Raw genomic sequence first — 24,229 nt, forward strand, 5'->3', positions numbered from 1 at the left:
GTGTTCTTTTCTATGGACAAAAGTCTCATGGTGTCCTCGGGTGAGGCGGGCCACCCCTTCCCGTTTTTTTCTCTTCGGATCCGCGGGTTCTTTGGTCAGGTGATCTGTGCTTACTTAATGCTTTTCGTCACGGCAACCGGCTCCGGGCAAAGCACAGTAAATACTCCATATACTCCACGACTCAGTCATGATTTGGCTTGGAACACAACACTCGCTATGGCAGACCATACAAACAGAGCATGAGCTCGATTTCACTCAAGAGGAGTCAAGAACCAAGAACAAACCATCTCATTGCAGTACTGATACCATAGTCCTGACACCCAGAGCGGAGAAAGCAGCCTTGGGGGGAGGGGCGAATAAATCCAAAGCGGATGATGATTCCACAAGCATGTAGCAACAATTTCCCTCGGCCTTCCCTGGTATACCAATTTATTTCTTGGCTTTCTGTTGCTTCCGGAACTTCTCAATCTCCAGCTCCACGTTCTTATCCAACCGCTGCTTGAGCTCTGGGCGATATCCAAAGAAAAAGAGAATCTCCATCCACACAAACAGCGGTGCCAAGAGGAACGCCTGCAAAAGGTTGTCGAGCAGGGCTGGAGCTCTCCCTTCGAAGGCGCCGTGTCCCACGAACTGTGCCAGCCACGACACGACGTGAATGCCTCCAGCGTAGTAGTTCACAATCGTCCCGTAGGTCCCGAGCAGATAGTTTCCATAGGCTGCAGACGCGATGACCAGAGGTGCGATCAGACCGCCTGCCACGGGCTCGAGGAGCACATAGAAGATGGCGTAGATGAACGCGCTGATTGTGCCGCCATTTGCGAGAAGGTATTGGTTCTGGAGAGCCTCGGGGAGAGTGAAGAGGGTTGGTAAGTTGCAGCCCTGGGGGGAGCAAGGTCAGTACAGTCATAAGAGGAGCAGGTCGAGGCTCGCATACAAGAATGATGCCCGTGAACAGCAAGGCCGGAACACAAGTAATATGGATCGCGACGTTCACCTATGCAGTTAGCAAAGCCAGTTCAACGCCATCCGGGAATGATATTGCCTACTGGGTTTTTATGGTAGACTCCATACTGTCCAGGTCTCCAGGTCAGTCATCTTCTCGTCGGGTAAGTCGGGGGCTAGAGGGGCTCACAAAAAGTAGCTGCTTTTCCAGGTTGAGGGCCATGCTGGTGGAGTCGAGGAACAGAGCTATCCAAAGTTTCAGGCTCAAGCTTAGTGATTTGAATAATCACAGAAGGACAGATATCATTGAAAAGAAGGTAATCCAAGGTCGTAGGAAGCGATCTCGCGTCATACGGGCCGAGCATGGGAGGTCTTGGCACCGGCTTACCTGGCAGGCCGGGGATTGGCTCGCTGTATACTTCAACACATTCGAAGGCACATTTACATGGATTAGAGAGTGTGTGATTGGAAGTCTTGCTTAAAGTCTTGCTTATTGAAGACATATTAATATCTATGGGTAACTTTGTTATTTACGTTAGTAGTGAATTAGTGAATTAGTGGGAAACCGATTAAGTCAAATATATATATTCCCCGTGGCTTTGGACAAGATGTGTATTTTCACAATCCCCAGAGCACAATGGACAGCAATTCAAATTGACTGGATTAGAGTCAAAGTACCACCTTCCTGACAGAAACCTACGTTTAATGTGGCTGTGAGGGTTTCTAGGAATTTGTTGTTTCTAGGCTATGCCACTGCCCGGGTATCCTCACAACACATTCGAGAAACAACACAACAGAGAGGAAAAAAGTTTATGCCCCAAAGGTGCTCTAAATTGCTTCTATAAAGTTTTGTGAATATACTTGAAAGATGCCTGGCTCTTATTATCCTGTCTTTTCGAGGATTGCTGCGGTTTCCAGCATGTTGACCAGTTGCACCAGACAAATGCCAGTGAAAAGCGCAGGTTTTTCTCCTCCCTAATAAAATGGCTCCATAGACTAATCCACCCCCAAGCCAGCTTTCTGGCTTTATCATTTGCAGTGCTATCGGCATCATTGAAGCGGACTAGATATGGCATACACCACGTGACCACGTGACTTGAACCTGGGCCGATGGAGGGACCTGGAGATGTCTTGCGCAGGTCCACTGAACCCTCCCAGCGACTGTGTCTACCCACTCTTTTTGACAGTGGATTCAATCTCTGCCACTGATCATCATTTTCTATCATCCAGTCTTCCCAGACCTCGTCTTCCTCTGTCCTGGCTCGACAGGTCATGAGCTAGCAGCTGACGCCGTCGCTTGAGCTCAATTGCCAACTTCCGACCTCGAATCAACCACGATAACTTGGTCACACCCTTGAAAAACTGCACACAGAGCGGGTCTTTCATCCCCAGAGAGCGACGCGCTTTCGCCGCGAGAGGCCACTGCGTTGATACCACCGGGCCGCTGAACTTCACCCGCAACACGAGCTCCGATTGAGCATTACCTCCAAAATGTTTTTCCTCAAGGAAGAGACCAAAATCATTTCGCTGCATCCGTCCTATTTTGGACCCAACATGCGCGAGTACCTCATCGCCCGACTCAACGAGGAAGAGGAAGGACGGTGCACTGGCGACCACTTTGTGATTTGCGTGATGGACATGGTTGACATTGGCGAGGGACGGGTGATGCCCTCCAGTGGACACGCAGAGTACACCATCAAGTACCGCGCGATTATTTGGAAGCCCTTCCGGGGCGAGACGGTATGCGCTCACACCTCAAGATGCTCGTTCATAAGATCCTCGGCTGACTCTGACTATCTTAGGTTGATGCCATTGTCACTTCGGTCAAGCCCACAGGAATCTTTACTCTGGCGGGTCCGTTGTCCGTCTTTATTGCGCGAAAGGTACGGAACAGCTTGCGCTGCTCTTGAGATCCACCACTAACGAGTCCCCAAGAACATTCCATCCGACATCAAGTGGGAGCCGAACACCGTGCCCCCGCAGTATACCGATCACGCAGATCAAGTGATTGAGAAAGGAACCAGTCTGCGCCTCAAGATCCTTGGTGTCAAGCCCGATGTGGCTGCCATCAACGCCATTGGCACGATCAAGGAGGACTATCTTGGGTAGGTGATCCCCTGCTACATTGCTCTTGAGACACAGACACTCACAAATTATCTTTCACAGACCATTGTAATGAGACATGAGCCACACCACACATACCTACGATTTCTACCGATACCCTAATACACAATGCAATTGATCGAAGCCGCGGCGAGTCGTTAGAGGGAGGAGACCGCCAAATAGAGGGAATTGGCCGGACAGATACTGGGAGAGACCTCCATTGGTTGCGGATGCCGTTGATTGTTCTCCTCATTGACACAAGAGCCGAGGGAAGCAAGGCCCGCTTGAGAGATACCATTTCGGCGTGGATCAGCCGTGGGGCATTTGCAATTCCGGCTACAACCATGACATTGTACAATATTGAAAAAATCGCAACCAATTATCTGAATGATCCAGCAACCTTGGAAAGCAAGCAATTGCCTGGGAGTTTTCCTGAGAGTATGTTGATATGTTGAGCTCTCTGGGCATTCAGTTGCCCGAGAGACGGCTAACAAGCGTGGGCTCTGCTGGGGCTCTCTCCCGCTGGTGTGAAACACTGGCGTGTTTCTGTGGTCCCCGTGCGCGTTGTTTTTTTCCCCTCTAAAGACTCGTACCCGGTACCGCTGGTCCACGGAGGATCCTCGTATGCAATGGTGGTACCCGGTACCTGGTCGCGTAGCTGCAGGGCAAACATTGCTCCTTTCTCTGTAGTTCATCCGACACAGTATCTCTCTATCTCTCTCTGTCTCTCTCCCCCTTCCATATTTGCTCTCTAATTTCAGTTTCAAGTCTGGGCTTTGTTTCTCTTTCTCTGCCCTTCTTCTTCCCCCCTAACTTGAAAATACATTCCCTGGTTTTGCTCCAATCTCCCGTTCTCCTTGCATTGCACCGGAACGGTTGGCAACCATGACCTATCTCAAGGACGTTTACCAAAGGTTCCTGGCTAACCCCAGGTCTGCCTCGTTGGCCGCCGATGTGTCCTTGATCTATGTGCCCTCCACCATCCAGATCGACAAGCCCGATGCCGTGGTCCAGCACCTGTCGCGACAAGCAAGCATAGTCAAGAAGAAGTCGGAGCAGATCATCAGCGCCATTGAGGGATCCGACTCTCTGTGTCTGGATATTGAGACGACGCTGGAGTTCATTGATGGCGGCGGGGCCTATCTCCCCTCGCTCGATGATAATTTCCTGGCCGACCGCGTCGTGACCATCCCCACGGTAAATTCCCCGAGATCGCTGGGAACCCGATCGAGTGGTTATCTAATGCAGTTCTTCCCCCTTCCTGCAGGTACACGTTGTTCACTACAATGCCGACAACCAGATCCAGCAGGTCCGCCTCTACTGGGACCAGGCCTCTTTGCTCAAAGAAGTCGAGGTGATCGGCGCACGTGGCCGCAACTGGCCCATTCGCGAAGCTAAAGAGCAGACTCGTCTGATCAAGGCTGCCGCCGCGGCGAAGGCCGCTCCTCCGCAATTGGCCCCGTCGCAGGATGGCAGCCGTGACCTCCCCCAACGACCTGCCTCCCCCGGCAAGAGACACATCAAGGACCCGTACGCGGCCGACTCCCTGTTCGACCTCATTTCGCCCAGCAAACAGGATGCCGAGCCCGTTCGCCCGGCCTCTCCGGGCAAGAGACACACCAGAGACCCCTACGCGGCCGAGTCCCTGACCGAGCTTCTGTCGCCCAGCAAGGAGAGCTCAGAACCCGTGCGCCCCTATGCGCCCAGCGTCGCCAAGCCGCCCCAACGTGACCTCAGCGAACTATTCGTCGGCGATGGAGAAAATGAAGTTCCCGACTCACCGTCGAAGCCACCGCGCACAGGGGCCCCCAAGGCAGGCGCGGGCCGAGCCAACCCCAACCGCATCTTCGGGGCCAACGAGCCAGACGAAGACGAAGAGCGGTCCAAGTACAAGACGGACCCGAAGAAGTTCAGCCACTTCGAGATCGGCGGCGACAACGACGAGCGTGAGTTGAAGGAGGAACCCAAGCGGGGCAAGTCGCGGCACCAGTCGCAGTGGGACTTTGACGACTTCGTGACGCCGCAGAAGCAGCAGCGGCTGGTCCGCCGCGACGAAGTGCGCCACTTTGACTGGAGCGATGGCGAGGGCGAAACAGCCGAGACGCCGCCGGCCAGACCGGCTGTGCACCACCCGCGACGCGATGCCGAGGTGCACTTCGAAATGAGCGAGGACAACCAGGACGACGACGACGGCCGCATTATCAGCTCGTACAAGAACCGCGGCCAGGCCTTGTACCAGAACCGGTTGTTCGACGAGAACGGTGAGGCCGTGCCCAGCACCGTCGAGAAGAAGCACGAGCCTCTGTCGATTGTCGGCAATGCCGCCAACCGCAAGAAGAACTTCGACTCCCACTGGGAAATGACCGATGACATGACCGAGCCGAGCAAATCCGATGCCGAGAACTCCAAGGCTGTTCCCACGGACCGCATCAAGGCTGTCAAGATGATGGAGTCGTCTTGGGACAACTACGACCAGTCCCCTGAGCCTGTCCGCACTGCTACGCACCTCCGGAACCCGCGTCGTCATAACCAGCCGAGCTGGACGTTTGGCGACGAGGAGTAAACAGCGCGATATACATCCACCCGTGCAACGAAACAACAACAAAAAAATGAACCAAAAACAACAAATTCCCCACGGCTCGCTCAGCCATATGTTCCTTCTACGACCATGCACGGCCGACTGACCTGATCACGAGCAATGTGTATCGATACCCGCATGAATCAGGACTTATGTACCAACAGCCTCGAAATCTGTCTTTCTCTTGTCTGCTTGTACGAGTCCTGGCTTTAATGTCTGCCTCATTAATTTTCTTTTCTGTTTTTTTTTTTTTCGCTGGTCTCTTTTATGTCTCTGTCGAGTACGCCTACGCTGGTGGTTTTATTTCTTTGTATGTTGCTTGTAACTACCGAGGTAGTTTCTGTGTGTTTTACTTTTACTACGAAGAGAAGAAAAAAACATAGTCCAGAATTCAATTCTCAAATGACTTGTTGCTCTGTCCTTGCTTGATGACAGCGAGCTCCCTCGTAGATGGTCTCAAGATTGATCTGAACACTCAAGGCCTTTCATCAAAGCAAGTCCAAGCACGGCACAGCAACAGATACAGATAGCCACCCCTCCATCATACCATATCTCACCAGGCAATTTTGTTCAGGAAAAAAAAAAACAAAACAAAACAAAACAAAACAAAACAACAGCAACTCCCCTTCCAACTTGCCAGCCGCCCCAACAGCCAACTCGATTTGGTACAAGTCCCAAGGGCAATTGAGGGAATCGCAGGAGAGAACCATGTGCCTTCGATCCAAAGCGAACCCGAGGCAAAGATCACCCGCAAGAACTGTCAGATTGATTGCCCTTAGATGTAGAACATCGAGTCGCGCACGTTAGGGTGGATTTCCACATCGCTGCTGTTCGCCGCAGCCGATGCGTCCCCGGCACTACCAACGACACTCCCAGCCGGAGTAGCCGCAGGGGTAGGGTCGAAGAAGCCGCTAAGATAGCAGCGGGCGCGAGTGCAGACAAGGTCAGCGTAGTACGCAGGCGGACACACGCTAACAGCCTTAGTAGCGCGACCGAATAGATAGCACAGTTTGTGAGTGAGATCCTGCAGGACGTCCGCGGCTCCGGGGACACCGGCGGAGCCCGGGTAGCGCGGGTGGAAGATCTCGTCCCAGACAGTGAAATAGTGCGCGGGGCGGGCGGTGCCCTGCATAGCGGCGTGGGCTTGCAGGAAGAAGTCCCAGTGGCGGGCCTCGGAGATACCGCGGTCGACGACGGTGCCGGGGGACGGGTTGGCGGAGCGGTCGGAGTCGGCGTCGCGCGTTGGGTAGAAGCGCGTGTTGTGGCGCTTACCGACTACCACGATTGCGAGATGTGGCAGCCCGCGCGCTGTGTCCTTGGCTGGGTAAAGGGCGGCGCAGGCGCTCTTGAGCTGTGGCAGCTCGCGGTCGAGCACGATGTCGTACTGGCCTTCGGAGACGCCGTCGCGGTATACGACGATATTCTCGGGGAAGCGGTTCTCGTTGCATCGTGCCCAGTGTTGCAGCCGTGAGCGTAGCAGTGTGTCTAGGTCTGCTACCATCTCCTGGCGCGCTGTCTGGATACGGATCTCTGCAGGCCACTGCGCCAGCGACGAATCGACCGAGGCTACGACACCCGCTACGCTGGGAGCCGAGCTCGACGATCCGGGCGAAGGGTGCGTGACGTCGATACCAACAAGCATAGTGCGACCCTCAGAGATAAAAGAAAGGTCAGAGGTGTTAAGAGATTGGTTCACCCCGCCAAGCTTTAGGTTGATCTTAAGCCCGACGTTCGCACAGTACTGGTCGTTAGCGCCCCTAAACTTCTCAGCGAGCACGTTGACATTACGTACGCCACACCGGACGTCGCAGACCTGCTTAATGCAGTTGTACAGCGCTATGTCTTTGCCGTAGAGGATTCCAAGAATAAGCGAGGGCTGGTGCTTTTCTTGCAGGTTACGCACTGCCGACTCAATTGCGGCTGCGTCATTGTTGCCCGTCAGCTGGATTCGCGTGCCGGGCTTGCTGGAATCGGCTGCGATACCGAGGTCACGTAAGTTATTTGTGAGCTCCATCAGAGATTCATTGAGCGCGTTTGGACTTGGCCACAAGTTACGCGCCCCGGGAGCATCGATGTACAACCAGGTCCAGGACTTCATAGTCACAGGCCTCGTGAACCGAATCTGGCGCATGCTCCAGCTACCGAACATGGCAATAACGGCCTTCTGGGCCAACTTCGTGTCCTTGTAATAGATCTTGGGAGCGCCCAAAACCCTTCCGTGCACGGTGATCAGCTCAGTCGATGGCTGGACCCCAAAAGTTGACTAAAGGACCTGGGTTAGCAAATTGATCGACTTATTTAGCGGATTCCTCTTAGTTACCAGAGTCTTATTCAACGGCTCTCCCAGGCCCAGTAAGTCCACACCCTTAGTCACAATCGATTGCGCGTTCTCGGCTGGCTTTCGACCTCTCACAGCAAATGCGAGCATGTTTGCCGTCTGGCTTGCGTTGAGCTTGGTACCGACTGGCTGGCCTGCCTCCACCTCACAGACCTCCACGGGCAGATAAACAGGCTTCTCGCGAGTTCCAACGTTGACCACTGGCATATTGGGGTCCAGCGCTCTATTGTATTCTGTACCAGTAGTTAGATGTTGTTAATTTGATAGTTGATAGTTAATAATTAATACCGGGCCGGGATAACTAACCAGTCTTGAAGAATTCCTCCACGCTGATATAGCGGCCGGCTTGGGGCGGGCCTGCTTTGGGAGGAGCTTTCTTCCCCTTCTTCCCCTTCTTCCCCTTTGATTCCGTACCCTGTGCAGGCTGGGATTCGGGAGCAGCCTTAAAGAACTGCACGTCACGCGGCCCAGCACCATGGCGCGTAATCTTGGGCGGGTTGGGGGATGAAGCACCATCGGCACGGGTAGCCAGACTTGCGATGGCCTTCACACGGGGTCGAGGCTTGCCACTGCTAGTCTTTCGAGTGATATGCGTGATACGAACTCGTAGACGTTTGAGGAAGGCCTCGAGACGGTAGATGTTTCGGGTATTCTCGCGTTGGAACTCGCCAATCACCATAGCCAGCGGCCCTTCTTGGTAACAAGCAAGGTATTTAACCTGTATATTCAGCAGAACACGGGCTGTGGCGGCACGCGCACTGATAAAGAAGCCACGGAGTACTTCCAGACCGGCACCTAAGCTACCGCGGTCAATAGAGCCCGGGTGGAGACCGTAGTGTTTGTTCGCGCCGACTGAGACGACTGAACTATCGGTCTTAGGGTAGTGACCCATAAGCAAGTTCAGGATATGCACAATCTCAGCCTTTGACTCCAGCATCGCTCCAGCCTTAGTGGAGGTTAGGTAGTTCACCAAATCAGCCGGGTCGAGCTGTCCCGTGTACTGGCAGGTTACTTGATACACTTTGGGGTTCTCAGGGTAGTCGCCTTCAATGTCGTCCTTGTATCGCACGTCGTATTGCTCGGTTTGGGGCAGCTCGGTGCATGAGATAATCGTCGAGCGATAGTCTGTCGCGATGCCAGCTTTTTGCTGCAAGAAGTGCTCTTCGAGTAAAAGGCGAACAATCTGACGGGCCTTCTTACCGACCGGCTGGCGGCCCCCTGCATCGGCCGCGATATCCACATGGTATCGAAACAGTGACTTGCTGGACACCTCTAGTGGCAAGTAGTTCGCATACAGCGTCACAGGCTTGCCAGCTTCCCCGTAGCCTGGTCGCTGGGGATATCGAGCTTGACTAGGCGTCTTCTGGCGCTCGACGGCCAAGGTCTTAGCCACAGCATTCTCAGTCTTCTCGACCCGTGCATCAGGAGCTGGAATCGATTGTCCATCCCTAGAAATACAATAGTTAGAACAGATATCATCGAATTCCCCACGAAAGACAGACCTAAAAATGCGTGGACCTTGATCTCCACGTCCTCCACGGAAACCACCGCGACCGCCTCGGCCACTGAATTCTCCTCTGCCGCGACCTCTGAAGTCTCCACAGCCTTGGTCCCCACGGCCTCGGTCTCCACGGCCACGGTCTCCACGGCCACGGAAATCCCCTCGGTCGGCTGACGGGCGGAACGGCAGATCGAGGCCATCACCTCTTCCCCGACCCCGACCGCCTCGGTCCCCAAACCCACGTCCCCGATCACCTCGTCCCCGATCACCACGACCACGACCACGTGAGTTATCAGCCATGTTGTGCGGAAGAATGAAATCACGTGGAAAGAGGTCTGCCTCAATAAACAGGCGAGCAGAACCAAACTCACAAAGAGAGGAGGGGGGAAACTGGAGCTTAATAAGGTAGCCCCGACACCACATCGTGTTCATCAATCCCCAAACCTGTGCAGGTAGATCCTCCAGCTTTTTGTTTGCTGGATTGGCGCAGTTTCTAGTCTTTTTTTTCTTTATTTTTCAATTGGTGCAGGCTACTAGGACAGGGATATTGTTACGCCAGCTGTATCTTTTTTGTAGATCATGAACAGGGGACCCTATCTATGTATGCATAGTGCTCGTTGGTTGTTGGGCTATTGTTGGTGTCGGGGATACGCGGTGTGGGTGTGAAGGGGCAGTTCTACATAACAGCGTTGGATTGAATAAATAATACTAACAGTTTACTTGCAGTAAATAGCATGAAAGGGATTTTCAGCTCTGCTGCAGCTATGACTCACTCATCCTTGCATTCTAAGGTGGTCTTCTTAACTTGGAAATACCTTTGAGAGCCTATAAGCAACACCATGCTATAGAATAAAATAGTTATAGGAAGATAAAAGTAGAATATAGGTATTTTCTTGTATATTTGATAGTTGATAGTTGATAGTTGATATTTAATACTAATATCTTGCATTTATTTAATATCTAAGAACCACTGAAGGCCTAAGAGTCTGCTCATATTGCCTAGCTATTGCTACAAGATATTTATGGATAGAATAGAAGAAAAAGACTCCTCTATATTTATTCTAGTACACTTATATCTAGAAATAAAGATATAGACATGGATATTGAAGACAGACGTGGTGAGATCATCCATGGCGATAAGCCCGAAACGGAGATAATGGATTAATCATCCTCTGGCGCCAATCCATCCAGATGGATTATCCTGCTCTCAGATCTTTCTCTCTGACTTGCTTTCTTTAAAGATCTGACCTTTGACGCAGTGGAGCTTGAATCGCCTTGAGTCCCATTGTTCAGCTTTGCTCGCCATTTTTCCCCCGACCGCGCGCTCCTTCGAGGAGGCAACATCCCAGATCCCGCCCCTCTTCCGGTCATCATAAGCTTCGCCCGTGCATCTCCATCGCATTGGACCGAGATCCAGTCTACTCGCATCGGCAACTCGACAGGTGTTGGCGACTGTTGCGAATTCCCGCCCGCAAACACTCATCGTTCTTCGCACTGGTTTCAGCGATCTGACAACTCGAAAGAATTGCCAGCGATTGGATCTGTGCGCCCCTTTGCGTACGCGACTGTGATCTGGGAGAGGAAGAAAACCCTCATTTGGTTTCCACACAAATTTCTCTGACTGTGGGCTCGCAACCAGGCTGAGAAGCCGTTTGGGACGAGCTCACGGAGGAACGCTCGACTGCAACTTCGCCTTTGATAGTGGACCTACTGTCGTGTGGTCAGCATTTGTTTCTCAGATTTCGCTCGGCACGCCTTACGAATTTCCGTGGTCGGTTGACTTGACGGCCCAAGCGAATCCCCCTCGCATTTCCATCATGACTCCGACTCCTCCCTCCACAACCTCCTCCAGCGCCGGCACCTATTCCCCAGAGGGCCAGTTTAGGGTGATCAGGAAACGGAATCGGGTGCCACTGTCGTGTGCACCGTGCCGCAACAGAAAGTAAGTGTCCGAAGCAGACCCCCGAAGTTCTCGATCGATTCTGACGGTCTTTGTAGACTGAAATGCAATCGTTCTCACCCCTGTGAGAACTGTGTCAAACGCGGCGATGCCGCTTCCTGTACCTATGCGCAAGCGAACGCGCGGAAGAAGAACTCGCCCCAGCAGACCTCGCCCAACTCCCCAGACGACATGCAGAATCGGATCGATCGCTTGGAAGGGTTGGTTCTATCCTTGATGACCAATGGATCCCAGTCGGCCGGTCCTGCCGCTGCACTAGCGGCCATCTCGGCGGACGGTAGCGCAGGATCGACGGGGCTTCCCCATGACATCGAAATCGACGAGGAGGGCCCAAATGCCGAAGAGAGTGACACGGAGCAGGTGACCAAGTCATTCGGGATCATGAAGGTGGACAACAACAAGTCCTACTATGTTAGCGAAGCCCACTGGGCGTCCGTGCTAAACGATGTAAGTGTTTTGTTGGGTGCTGGGCTAGATATAGGGATTGCAGCTGACTGTGTCTGAATAGATCTCGGAGGTGCGAACTTTCTTTCATACACACAAGAAGCAGCTCGAAGAACAGGCGGAGAAGGTCAAGGCAACCCGGCCGCCTACCGATGTTCCGGAGTCAGCGTTGCTATTTGGTTCTTCAAAGTCGCTCAGCCGGCCCGAGATTATAGCTTCCTTACCATCCAAGTATACGACTGATCTTCTGGTGGCTCGCTACTTCAATAGCTATGATCCAGCGACCCGTAAGTGCTACACATGCCCGGAGCTCTATCGCATTCATTCTGACTGTGTCTACAGATATTCTCCATGGCCCTACATTCCAAGCACAGGTAAGTTTGGGAGGCCGTATATTCTGGCCGATAAATCTGGAGACTAATTGGTACAGTACAACAAACACTGGGAAGACCCCTCTCAGACAGAGCTCGTCTGGATCGCAATGCTGTTTGGCATGATGAGATTGGCCATGTTGTCCTATCACCGTGAAAGTGACGAGCCTCCCGAATTCCGAGGAAAAGCCATGGACATGGCCGGGTCGTTTCGAAATTCGGTAGCGCAGTGCTTAACCCTGGCCGATTATACAAAGCCCCATCCCTATCTGATTGAAGCGCTCGTGTTCCACCTACATGGCGATTTCTCCCAGAACAGGGAAGCAGATATCTCAGTCTGGGTCCTGACGGGCGTAATTGTTCGTCTAGCGATGCGGATGGGGTACCACCGTGACTCCAAGATGTTCCCCAACATCACCCCGTTCCAGGGTGAGATGCGTCGACGAGTGTGGTCTTTTGTCCGCCAGGCCGACCTCTTGTTCTCATTCCAGGTCGGACTGCCCTGCATGATCCGCAGCACCGATAGCGATACGGAGCTACCGCGAAACTTGTATGATGACGATTTCGATGAGGATTGCAAAGAACTACCGCCACCGCGTCCGCTCAATGAGCCGACACCGATCTCGTACCTGATCACCAAGGCGCGCCTATCATGCGGCTTTGGCCGCGTCAACGAGCAAACTTCATCTGTTGCATCCAGCTCCTACGATAAAGTGATGGAGATCGATGCGGAACTTCGCCGGTCACGGGATATGGTCCCTGATCACCTACAAATACGACCGATAGAGGAGTGTCAACTGGACCCCTCCAATCTCATTATGTCTCGGTTTGCCGTAAATATTCCCTCAAGACTTCCCAATATTGAAACCATGTATATTGACTGTTGCCAGGTAATGACTGTATACCACAAAGCACAATGCGTGCTTCATCGGCCGTATGTTGTTCGTGCTCGGGAGAATCCCCGGTTCACTTACTCGCGCCGCACATGTATCGATTCGGCCATGGAACTTTTGGAGTTCCAGGCGATTCTCCACGCCGAGACGCAAGGCGGGCGCTTGCGCAGCCGCCAGAGCCGGGTCACTTCGCTGAGTGCGGCTGATTTCCTGCTTGCCGCTACCATTCTCTGTCTCGACTTATACCACGGACTCCAGCTGCAAGCATCCGGGCGACCATCGGGCGATACCTACACCTGGGGTCGTGAGCGGCGAGACGAGATGATGGCGGCCATTCGACGCTCAAAGGGTATTTGGGATGAACTGCGCGATGAGACCATGGAGGCGTGGAAGGGGTCGAGCATTCTTGGCGTGATGCTCGGCAAGCTCCATAGCACGATCCCTGGGGCTGAGACTAACGCCGGGTCCACTATGTTTGAGCCACAAGACGAGAAGCGAAACGCAGCGATGACACTTGGTCTGCTCAGCAGCGGGATGAGCCCGATGAATCCGGGTCCTCCTCCATTTACCGATCCAATGCTGAAGATGGCGGACTCGCCAGTGGGAACAGGCGGCGTGGGCACTTCGGCTGAAATGCCGGGGGCTCTTTCGCCGTTTAGCAGCATGTTTGGGCAGATGCCGGACTTGCAGGTCAACCTGGACTGGGTAAGTTGCCGGTTGAATCTTTGGTGAGATATCTCAGTGCTTACACTCTTTTCGTACTAGGACGCGTGGGATACATACATTCAAAACCCAACCCTCGACCCCTCGAATCAGTTTTGGCCCATGGTGGACTCGCAACGGCAACCCACTCCACATTCCTTGGGCTTGTCACAGCCTGCGGCCTCGAGTCCGCTGGCTACGGCGCAACTGCCACCAGTGTCTAATGGTGTGCCCGATAGCAATTGCGGTAACACACAATTGCCAAACATGTTTTCGCCACCGTCTAGCAGTCCCGATAGTGGTGCATCGACCATGCCCGGGTTTGGTGTGGCCTCAATGCCTCCACCAGGAGGTACTAGCCGGAGCCAAGCTGGGCTTTAATGAAGGCGAATCAGTATGATCAGTAGGATCAGTATTGGTCAGTATATCTTTTATTTTTAGCCTCCTTTGCAGGACTTTCTTTTGCCGAATCTGGGATTGGTGTCTGGAATGGGATGAATTCAGGGCGATTACAGATAGGGATCACTGCGGGTTTATGAAGACCAGATATATACCGGTGTGTGATTTTATGTATGGCCGGAGGACTGCACGGGCATGAAAAGTATTGCTCTGGGGGAGGATCCTATCGGCGCATTTTGCAGGCTGTATCATATTTCGAGGTTGCAATATTTGGACTCCGCTCTACGTTATTTGAAGACACAATTTGAATGTTGTATTGTCTTTTCTTTGCACATTTACCAGAGAATCATGTCAATCCCCGGGGTGTACTGTCCGCAGCCCCACAAGTGGACCCGGGCACACATCCATATCACGTGATTACAGATAGCGCAAGTTTTCCATCGAGTGAATCTGGCGTCATGAACTGGCACAAGTCACCATTCGCGAACTCTTGCACTCGCAGCATCGTGTCTGGTGCTAATCCAACCATATAAAAATGTGAGACAAGCCTTGCTCTGCTTTCCTGCGTCTAATCCGCCCCTCTCTTTGCATTTCGAGCGAGAGGGTTGATTTTAGATCGTCGCTAACTTTTCCACCTCTATAGGCATTGTATCCGCAGAGCCTCATCTCGGCTTCTCGCCTCATCCTCATCCTTCTCCACCACTGCATTTGTGTCTAACACGGCATCACGGTCACGATGGGCTGTTCCGACCCCGTCCATCTCCGCCATCTCCGCCTCGACGCGCTCTTCACACCCGTCAATCTTCCAGGCGCGGTGGAACTCTTCCTCGTCGGATGTGCCACCAGCACCGCAGGAAAGCGAAGCAGAGAATGTGTCGCCAGAGGAAGAAATGTCCATGGAAGAGCGGGCTGAAGCGCACAGGCGCAAGCAGCGGCTGGCGAAATTCTCCGACACCCCCTCGGCCAAGGAGACGGTTTATGTGGGCAATTTGTTCTTTGACATGCCCGCTGAATCTCTGAGAAAGCATATGGAGAAGTTTGGAACGGTGATAGCTGCGATTATTGTTCATGACAATCGCGGGATGAGCAAAGGGTGAGTTTGGGAAAGAAAAACAGAAAAGAAGGAAAGTAAGAAATAAGGCTAATCACTCTCCTGAATTGGCAGATTCGGCTACGTCCAATTCAGCAACGTCGAGGGAGCCACCAAGGCCATCGAGCAGCAACATCGCCAGGTTATGGATGGCCGCCAAGTCGTGGTGGCATACGCCAAAAGTCGAGTCTTGGCCCCGCAAGACATGTTCCCGCCGTCCGACTGCCTGTACGTCGGCGGAATCCCCTACGAGTTCACCGACCGTGACCTGCAGGATCTGTTCAAGGGCATCTACAACGTCACCGACATCCGCGTCCCCGTCGATCGTCGCACCGGCTTGCCACGTGGATTCGCGCATCTTGATTTCTTGGATATCGAAAGCGCCACCCGGGCCAAGGCCGTTTTGGCGAGGAAGACCCCCATAACCGCAAGCTGAGGATAACCTATGCGGAGCGCAAGATGCGGAGGAGTGCTTCACAGAACCAAGACCAGCCGCAGGAGTAGTGGGTCCTCCTTCCAAAACACAGAATGTACTATAATATGCCGATTCAATTCCACTGTACTTTACTTTTGAATTTAATGACCCACTGCAATAAGAACGCTTCGGCATAACTATAGACCCACGTGACCTCCAGGGAACCTCGGCTGGCGGAAAGAGCCATTAGTGAGCCAACCCCACGTTGGATTGAGAGGCCGGGGGACTTGCGCTGGACAACTTTCCTTTCTATCTTTGTCCAGTATTACTTCTGGGGATTGATTGTTTTTCTTTGTGTCTGACTCCAGCTTGATACACCGTCACCATGTCGTTCCTCGGTGGCGCGGAATGCTCCACGGCGGGAAACCCTCTGACGCAATTCACCAAGCACGTTCAAGATGACAAGTCCCTGCAGCGCGACCGGCTGGTCGGCCGAGGCCCTAGTATGCAAGAAGGCATACGGTCACCAGGCATGATGGGCGGACAAGACCAGGTAAGTGTTGATAGGGGAAAAAAGGAATTCAAATCATTCTTCGTGATATGAGATCTAACGAAAGGTCGGCGGGGAACCGCCACTCACCAGATGATGGACGATTTCATGCAGCAACCAGGCCAACAAATACCGGGAGGACCGTCGCCACAGCCCTTTGCGATGGAGCATATGCGACGCGAGCTGGAGAATTTCCAGCCGGCACAGGCTCGCGCAGGCTCGCCCGGGTGGGCGGCCGAGTTCGACCCGGGCGAGCAGGCCCGTATGGAGGCGGCATTCCCCGGGGCACAGCAGCAGGGGGGCATGATGAACAACAAGTCTGGGTTTACGCCGGCGGAGTTTGCGCGGTTCCAGCAGCAGAGCCGCATGGGCATGCCGCAGACGTCGAGTCCCGCCACCTCGGCAACTCCGCCCCAGATGGCGGGGTATCAACGGCCAATGGGGATGGGCGGCTACATGGGAGGAATGGGCGGTATGGGGATGATGCGGCCGATGGGTATGGGCGGGCCGATGGGTATGCAGCAGGAGCCTGCGGAGCAGACCACGCAAGATAAGGGCAAGGGTCGGATGGTGGAGCTGGACGATGAGAACTGGGAGGCGCAGTTTGCCGAGATGGAGACGGCCGGGAACGAGACCCGGACGGATGATGAGGCCAACGCCGCTATGGAAGCCGAGCTGAACGAGCTGGACAGGTCAGTGCCCACCTCCAATGACGCCTTTGAGTCCGTGTGGCAGCGGGTCCAGGCTGAGACGGCAGCAAGCAGGAAATTGGCCGAGGGTGACGGCGAGTTCGAGGTTACCGATAGCTTGCACGTCGGTGATCTCGGTGACTGGGAGGGCTTTGATAGTCTCAACACCCGGTTCCGCGACCCGCAGCTCGGCGATTATATGTTTGAAGAGGACAATGTCTATCAGTCTGTGGGTAATCCGTTTGAGGAGGGTGTCAAGATCATGCGTGATGGTGGGAATTTGTCGCTGGCTGCACTGGCTTTTGAGGCCGCCGTCCAGAAGGACCCGCAACATGTGCAGGCCTGGACCATGCTGGGCTCTGCGCAGGCGCAGAACGAAAAAGAGCTGCCGGCCATCCGCGCCCTGGAGCAGGCGCTGAAGGTCGACCCGGGGAACTTGGATGCCTTGATGGGGCTGGCCGTCTCATACACGAACGAGGGCTACGACTCAACGGCCTACCGAACGCTGGAGCGCTGGCTGTCGAACAAGTACCCGCAGATCATCGACCCGAAGGAAGTGTCGGGCGACGCAGATCTCGGGTTCACAGATCGCCAGCTGCTGCATAATCGTGTGACAGAGCTGTTTATCAAAGCCGCCCAGCTGTCCCCGTCCGGAGCCCAAATGGACCCAGATGTACAAGTGGGCCTGGGCGTGCTTTTCTACTGCGCCGAGGAGTACGAAAAGGCAGTAGACTGCTTCTCCGCAGCCCTAGCATCCACCGAGTCCGGCACCACCAACCAACAAGAGCAGCTGCATTTACTCTGGAACCGGCTGGGCGCCACGCTCGCCAACTCGGGCCGCTCCGAGGAAGCCATCGAGGCATACGAGCAAGCCCTAACCATCAACCCCAACTTTGTGCGCGCCCGCTACAACCTCGGCGTGTCCTGTATTAATATTGGCTGCTACCCCGAGGCTGCTCAACATCTGCTGGGTGCCTTGTCCATGCACCGCGTCGTCGAGCAAGAGGGCCGCGAGCGGGCCCGCGAGATTATCGGCGGCGGCGATGCGCCAGACGGGCTGGACGACGAGCGTCTCGAGCGTATGCTGCATATCAGCCAGAACCAGAGCACGAATCTGTACGATACGTTGCGGCGCGTCTTTAGTCAGATGGGCCGTCGCGATCTGGCGGATCAGGTTGTTGCTGGGATGGATGTGAATATCTTCCGCAAGGAATTTGAATTCTAGTTCGGCGAAGTTTGGGTTTGATTTGGTCTCCTTTTATTTTATTTTCTTGTCTATTTCTCGCCATCTATGAAGTGCCGGCAGGGTCTGGCTGCATTGTATCTACAGGACATCGCTTGAATAGATCTCCATCTCATGGTCTTATTCCAGAGCCTACATACTCTGCTTTCACCTTCGTAGCCACCACAGCCTTCTCTTCGTCAAACCGCGCGCCCCATGATCTGCAGATAAGCAGACATACCATGACACGATACATAAGCTCGATATCACCTGGTGGAGATCCACACACACTGCAAGTCATTCAACATACCCCACACCACCCTTTCCTCCACTCGTCTATCTAATTCTTCCTCTTTTGCCCAGATGCCTCAATGGATCCATCTCCCTGATTGTGGAGGCGTATCGAAGCAGAGTGTTAGGGGGGGGGGAGCCGCGGCCTCCTACTGTAATATAGTAGATGTAGCAAAAAAAAAAAAAAAAACAAAACAAGGACTTGAGGCCGCGTTTACGCAGCCCCTCCTGCTTCTTTAGCGCTTTACCTCGATCGAAATAACTGGGGCAAAGGATATGCACGGAACGAAAGAGAACTCCGGGGCGGGAGGTGAGGGCTCGAATCCGGATGGCTTTTGATGAGACTTTGATCCTGTCTAGAGTTCGCTAGGTTGGAATGATACCAGGTAGAACAACTGTCTGGAACAGGTAGCTCTTAGCCTCGGAGATTTGAAGGTGTCAACCCTAGAAAATCACCGTAAAGTCCTTTATAGCGTCTTGGTATCTTGGCAGAAGGTTCTAAGTGATATGGGCCAATATTTCCTTTAGAATGAGATATGCTTCGATAAAACAAGCATACAATATCTTCGACAGTGGAAGAAGGATAAAAAAAGAGAAAAAGACGCAGAATAATGAGATGCTTTGTAGTTAGCAGGATGGATGTAGCTATTTTAGTTGCCCGGTAGTATATTCAACTCAACAACTTTTGCAGCTCAGCGAGCACCAGCTCCGGCCATTACTAGGCTGATGTGGAGACCAAAGATTGGATTGATAATTTGCTGCTTGTTTGATACATTATTATTATTATTATTATTATTATTATTATTTCCCCTTCGGCTTCCTAGAAAACCTCCTGTATCGATTTGTCTACTTTGCAAGATAGCTGTTTGCTATTGTTGAAAGAGAGTAACTAGACTTCAAAATACCTTCAAAGGCTTATACCAGCTTGCCTCCTCCCCGTTTTGTTGACCGCCTCTCCCACTATATTTATATAGAGACCTCCATTGCTGCTTTTCTTCTTCCTCTCTGTCACCCCAGTCTAGTCATCCTTTCGTTTATAGCTTACCCCAACCTCAAACCCCGTTGTTCGCAATATATGTCCAACGTACCTCTTAAAACAGCCTCCTCTGTTTCTTCGTCTGTTGGATAACTTAATTCACCCACTCTTCCTTCATCATAGCATTCCTTTGATCTCACCGTTAGGGCCTTATCTCGGTCCTTGAGATTGGCAAGTGGACTATTCCATGTCTCTACGACTAATATACTAAAGCTATTATAGATGTGCTGAAGCCTAGCATCGTGAATCCTGTACTTGACTCACCATGCGATGTGCAAGCTAGTCATCCTACAGGGAATGTAGCTAGGCGAAAACGACCGGCCGCGATCTGGAGTTATATACCATATCTCTCGTAAATGCACGCCAAAATACACACCCAGGTGGACAAGAAACAAATTATTCAAGAGATCCATCATCGAGGAATTCCAAAAAAGAAAGGCATTGTCAGAAACAAGAACTTGATCCTCCAACACAGAGAAGGAGCAAGTGCCAGAAACCGATTTCAATGAGTACCTTTATCGGCTTCAGTGTGAAGGAGGGTGTTTGAATCTGACTCTTTGTTTCCCGAAGACCAATCTCTGATCTTGGTACTAGATGAGCATCAATAGCAAATCCTCAACGACCACCATCTCATGTTCAACGGAACAACACAACCGAAAAACAATTGGCGTTGGAGATCTCCAAGCTGGCACTTGACCTGGTGGCGACCAACTGGAATATCCTGGAATATGAGACATGGCCAGCTCTGCGACGCACAAGTGGATATACATGGACCAGCAATACACAACACCATTGGGGATGCTATCTTCCTGAGATACCTTGAGAAGGAGAAGGCCCATCTGAAACTGCAGTTGCAACCAAAAAAGGCCCCGAAAGACATCACAGCAAATAACAGATTACCCAGATGTTTCCAAGAGGAATCAGTCTGTTCGGTCAGAAGAGGGCATTTTATAAAGTGGCTACCAACATCGAAAGAGGGTCAAGAGCAACAAAGCCTTCTTTTCCATGCGTTCTCTCCTCTTCCTCGACGCTACATGGCTCCTCCTGCACTTCGCAGATCACCGCGCGGACTTGAAAGTTGGCTCTTGGAGAGTGATCAGCAATGCTCAAGGGACCACAACTACCAGGGCTTGCCATTCCCTGACCAGGGGTCGTCTCGCTGTGATCCTATCTTCCAAGTATAGTATATCAACAAAGAGAACCTTCAAGAATGCGGCAAATGGATATCTCAACAAGCTTTCGACCAACAATAGAAAAGCCGACTTCCTTTCACATATTCTCACATATCTGTGAGCCAAATGATATGAAAAGAGCCTGGTGGGGAATCTTGGTGATGGAAATCATGACTCCTCTGTGCACAGCTTTGAATTCGACTACGGCACCGTCTTGTTGCCGGCTATAATCCCACAGCTTACAAACGCCCTAGCGGAACTGATCATCACAAAGACGGCCCCGATCGTTCCGCTCAACTGATACAAGATATACCTCGTGGAAATTCGATTCCAACGGCGACATCCCACCGGATTGCCTACAATGCGGTGGATCCGCACGGGTTGGGCTTCGGTATGACCCCTCACGTCAGTTCACAAAGGGTCCTCCGTCCTCTGCGAACAGTCAAGGAGAGTACCAGAGACCGACTGGTTTCTCCGCGAGAAGAACCGGCACGTATTGGCGGATTGGCCGGAGCTACAACCAGTTCGCTCATCCTACCAGACGAAGAAGGATCAGAAGGATAAAAACACGCACGAAATCCCTGTCGCGATCCAACCACTGGACTGCGAGCTTGTTAAGCTGGAAGAGTCGAGTGAACTCGAGCTCGGTAGGGGGTGTGTGAGAGAGAAAGAAACACAGTACACTCACTCCAGTCATGCGCCCAGAAACAGCCAATTAACTTGGAAATCGCGTTCCAGGGAGATGACTTGCTTCTTTGTCTGTCAGACTATGATCGAAGAATTTTACAAACAGCTAAACTCAACAATTTTGGTCACTGTGTAATTCGCAGATAACGACAATATACTGGGAACGTATCCATACTAATGAAACACGGGAGAGTGACGAAGATCTAAATGAACGGCCGGACAGCCTCAAATCTATTGCCTGGTACCATGAGATCACTGTCTTGTTTTATTTCTCCTTTCTTCTATTGCTCCACGAACGGGGTCTTGTGGAGGTACATCCTGTGTGCCGACTCCTGACCCGAGAGGGATGATTGGCAAAGTCACCATCACAGATCCTATTGATTGCCCGGGATAGCGGTATTCGCGCGCCACTGGACATACTCGAAGACGCGATGGCTATCCGGCACGACTATTAAAGTGCCGAGCTGTATCCGCAGAGACGACGAGTGTGTATGACGAACGCATTGGACCATTCCAAGGCTCTGTCTCTAATTCTTTTTTTTTCTCCAGGGCTCTTTGTTTCTAGGATCTGCTGCACTCATGCAGCTTGGTCATTAACGGAAGTGGCTTTCTTCTTTTTTTCGCCTAATTGACAACAAGCAAAATGTGGAGAGCAGCAACCAACAGGGAGAAAGGGTATTGAAGGGCATTAAGCTGTGTCTCCGATTGTCTGCTTCTTTGCTCTCTGTTGACCTGTCGCAGTTGATGATGCTGGGTATTTTCTACGAGAGGAATGCCTGCCATGTCTCGGTGGGTTCGATTTGGATATCTGCCTGCTTTTCCCAATTACAAACCTCGATCTTCGAGAATGATGGAAAAGGGGCGGAAGAGACTGCATGATACAAGCTCATGTCGCCACTGCCTGACTTTATTTTGCACTAAAAACGATTTGAATGCCGCAAGGATGGTATAAATTACATTGAATTGAATACTATGATCTCTATCTACACAGTCAACAACATGCTGGCATTCTTGTACCAGGTCAACAGCGGGTTCTCGCCGTTCCGCGTCTCCGTGTCTTCGATATAGGCCCAGCGGTGCACGAAGTCTTCGTGGCTTGTGACCTGCGTCAGCTTGCCTGTCAACGCACGGTAGACGTCTTCAACGACGTTGAAGTCGGTCGGGAAGAAGATATCAAAGTAGCCTTGATGGACCTGCAAAGATGATTAGTTAGGGGCCTCGAAACATTCCAATAGAACATAGGTAAATAGGAATACTTACGAAAGGAGTCGACACGGGCACTGTTTGTCGCTGGTACCGAGTTTGCACGACTGGTGCGTTCAGTCCGGGTACGGCATCCGGCAGAGTGCTAAAATCACTGGCAACGAGGCGGTGCGCGGGGAAGTACTGGTTCAGAACGTCGAAGAACTGCATCAACCGGGTCGGCACATACTCCGGAAGAGTGTAAGGATTGCGGAAAGGCTGGACGGAGCGCACACCCCGAAGCAGCTGGGGGCCCAAGGGACTCGGGAAGGGGCGGCGGGCGGCCGTCTGGCGCACGCGCATGAAACGAGCTGCGATTGGATCGAGCTGCAGATCGTAGTATTCGTGGAACTCGCCGTCGGCATCGATCAGCACACCGCCTTGCTGCGGGAGCTCGGTGCGGCAGTCGTAGCGGATGGCATCGTGCCCGAAATTGTCAAACACTTCGAGCGCTAGGAAGAAGCACGGCGAGTGCACGTATGTGTCCCAATCAAAGATCGACCGGTTGATGATCTCGACGCGGTCCCAGTGGCCAGCGGCATTGAGCGTCTCGTTCAGGTTCTTGAGCTGCAAGTCGGCCAGCGCGGGCGAGATTTCAATGATCTTGAACTTGGTGCGCTGGTACACCTCATAATCGGTGTCGCGGATGAAGTCGAGGATATTCAACATCATTGTGCCGTTGCCCGCGCCCATCTCGTAGATAATCAGGTCGTGGTAGGGATACAGCGTCAGCTTGTAGTTGGACACTAGATACCGCGCGATCGTCTCGCCGTAGTACGGTCGAAAGAGCTCCGTCGGAGTATGCCAGAGCTGCCGTGAGACGTCGGGCGTGACCTCGTCAAGCCGGTCTTCGAACTCGGTGTATCGCTGGCCCAGGAGCCGTTGGAAAGCGGGCCCGTCGTCCAGCCTATTGAAATCGAATGGCTCTCCGGGACTGAAGATGGTCGCGTGCTTCGAGAAATACCCGTAAGACGGGTTGTAGAGGCTGTCTGAGATGACAATGTCAGCAGAATTCCACACGATCTAGCTCAGCTACCTCACTCACCATCAACGAACTCCCGTGTCGACATCTTCACCTGTCGCGGGCGATCGCGCCGGGTCCGCAGATCCTTGGCGGTGACCTGTGGATAGGTCCAGTATTCCTGATCAATGTCCCTGGGATTGTCACCCCGTTTCGTCCAGAGCATGCCATCGTCGAGCGATTTGCGCTTGGTGGGTGAGCTGCGCCGGGTGAGGAACGAGCGAGACTGTGGACGAGAGAGTGAGGGAGATTGTCGCCGCAGATATTGACAGGCTGGGTGGCGGAAGAGCTGCCGAAACAGCTGGTTGAGCACGGGCGAGTCCATGGTGTTTGAGCAAAGTTGGTCCGGGGAAGACGAAGGTGATGGGGTGACATGCCTCAGGCAGGATGAAATTTGCCTGAAGACAATTCTGCCTGAGGAAGATATTTATGCCTGAGATCGAAATTAAACAATCCCCATCACGTTGCATCCAAAGACTTCTTACAGTTGATGGTGGTCTCGGACAAATAAGCCATTGGATTCCCCTGGATCGTTCCATTTCATTCGCATCGAGCGACTGGCCCATATACTTTGATCTAGCTA

The 24,229-nt window shown here is 52.7% G+C and overlaps 7 protein-coding genes across 7 annotated transcripts; 4 read left to right on the top strand and 3 right to left on the bottom strand.

The window, feature by feature from the left end:
* Positions 1 to 429: 429 nt before the first annotated feature.
* On the bottom strand, positions 430 to 1,165 carry NUU61_000233 (2-hydroxy-palmitic acid dioxygenase MPO1; the record flags this gene model as incomplete). Its single annotated transcript, XM_056650817.1, has 4 exons — positions 430 to 879; positions 935 to 994; positions 1,047 to 1,070; positions 1,133 to 1,165. The coding sequence occupies 4 exons, from the start codon at positions 1,163 to 1,165 to the stop codon at positions 430 to 432; spliced, it is 567 nt and encodes a 188-aa protein (XP_056515667.1).
* Positions 1,166 to 2,433: 1,268 nt separating this feature from the next.
* On the top strand, positions 2,434 to 3,051 carry NUU61_000234 (DNA-directed RNA polymerase II subunit RPB7; the record flags this gene model as incomplete). The annotated part of the gene is made up of 3 exons (XM_056650818.1): positions 2,434 to 2,682; positions 2,745 to 2,825; positions 2,878 to 3,051. The coding sequence occupies 3 exons, from the start codon at positions 2,434 to 2,436 to the stop codon at positions 3,049 to 3,051; spliced, it is 504 nt and encodes a 167-aa protein (XP_056515668.1).
* An 879-nt stretch (positions 3,052 to 3,930) lies between these two features.
* NUU61_000235 (uncharacterized protein) lies at positions 3,931 to 5,608 on the top strand (the record flags this gene model as incomplete). Its single annotated transcript, XM_056650819.1, has 2 exons — positions 3,931 to 4,242; positions 4,313 to 5,608. The coding sequence occupies 2 exons, from the start codon at positions 3,931 to 3,933 to the stop codon at positions 5,606 to 5,608; spliced, it is 1,608 nt and encodes a 535-aa protein (XP_056515669.1).
* A 790-nt stretch (positions 5,609 to 6,398) lies between these two features.
* NUU61_000236 (putative RNA interference and gene silencing protein (Qde2)) lies at positions 6,399 to 9,662 on the bottom strand (the record flags this gene model as incomplete). Its single annotated transcript, XM_056650820.1, has 4 exons — positions 6,399 to 7,886; positions 7,944 to 8,194; positions 8,268 to 9,409; positions 9,460 to 9,662. 4 exons carry the CDS (start codon positions 9,660 to 9,662, stop codon positions 6,399 to 6,401), a joined length of 3,084 nt encoding a protein of 1,027 aa, XP_056515670.1.
* A 1,617-nt stretch (positions 9,663 to 11,279) lies between these two features.
* On the top strand, positions 11,280 to 15,757 carry NUU61_000237 (uncharacterized protein; the record flags this gene model as incomplete). The annotated part of the gene is made up of 8 exons (XM_056650821.1): positions 11,280 to 11,404; positions 11,461 to 11,869; positions 11,931 to 12,153; positions 12,209 to 12,240; positions 12,297 to 13,835; positions 13,896 to 14,152; positions 14,875 to 15,324; positions 15,397 to 15,757. The coding sequence occupies 8 exons, from the start codon at positions 11,280 to 11,282 to the stop codon at positions 15,755 to 15,757; spliced, it is 3,396 nt and encodes a 1,131-aa protein (XP_056515671.1).
* A 364-nt stretch (positions 15,758 to 16,121) lies between these two features.
* NUU61_000238 (tetratricopeptide repeat protein) lies at positions 16,122 to 18,200 on the top strand (the record flags this gene model as incomplete). Its single annotated transcript, XM_056650822.1, has 2 exons — positions 16,122 to 16,289; positions 16,380 to 18,200. 2 exons carry the CDS (start codon positions 16,122 to 16,124, stop codon positions 18,198 to 18,200), a joined length of 1,989 nt encoding a protein of 662 aa, XP_056515672.1.
* Positions 18,201 to 22,366: 4,166 nt separating this feature from the next.
* On the bottom strand, positions 22,367 to 23,971 carry NUU61_000239 (class I SAM-dependent methyltransferase; the record flags this gene model as incomplete). The annotated part of the gene is made up of 3 exons (XM_056650823.1): positions 22,367 to 22,576; positions 22,644 to 23,614; positions 23,671 to 23,971. The coding sequence occupies 3 exons, from the start codon at positions 23,969 to 23,971 to the stop codon at positions 22,367 to 22,369; spliced, it is 1,482 nt and encodes a 493-aa protein (XP_056515673.1).
* Between the last annotated feature and the right edge of the window lie 258 nt (positions 23,972 to 24,229).

The sequence above is a fragment of the Penicillium alfredii genome (assembly GCF_028826965.1).
Source record: "Penicillium alfredii strain IBT 34128 chromosome Unknown utg000001l_segment0_segment0, whole genome shotgun sequence".
NCBI classification, from domain to species: Eukaryota; Fungi; Ascomycota; class Eurotiomycetes; order Eurotiales; family Aspergillaceae; genus Penicillium; species Penicillium alfredii.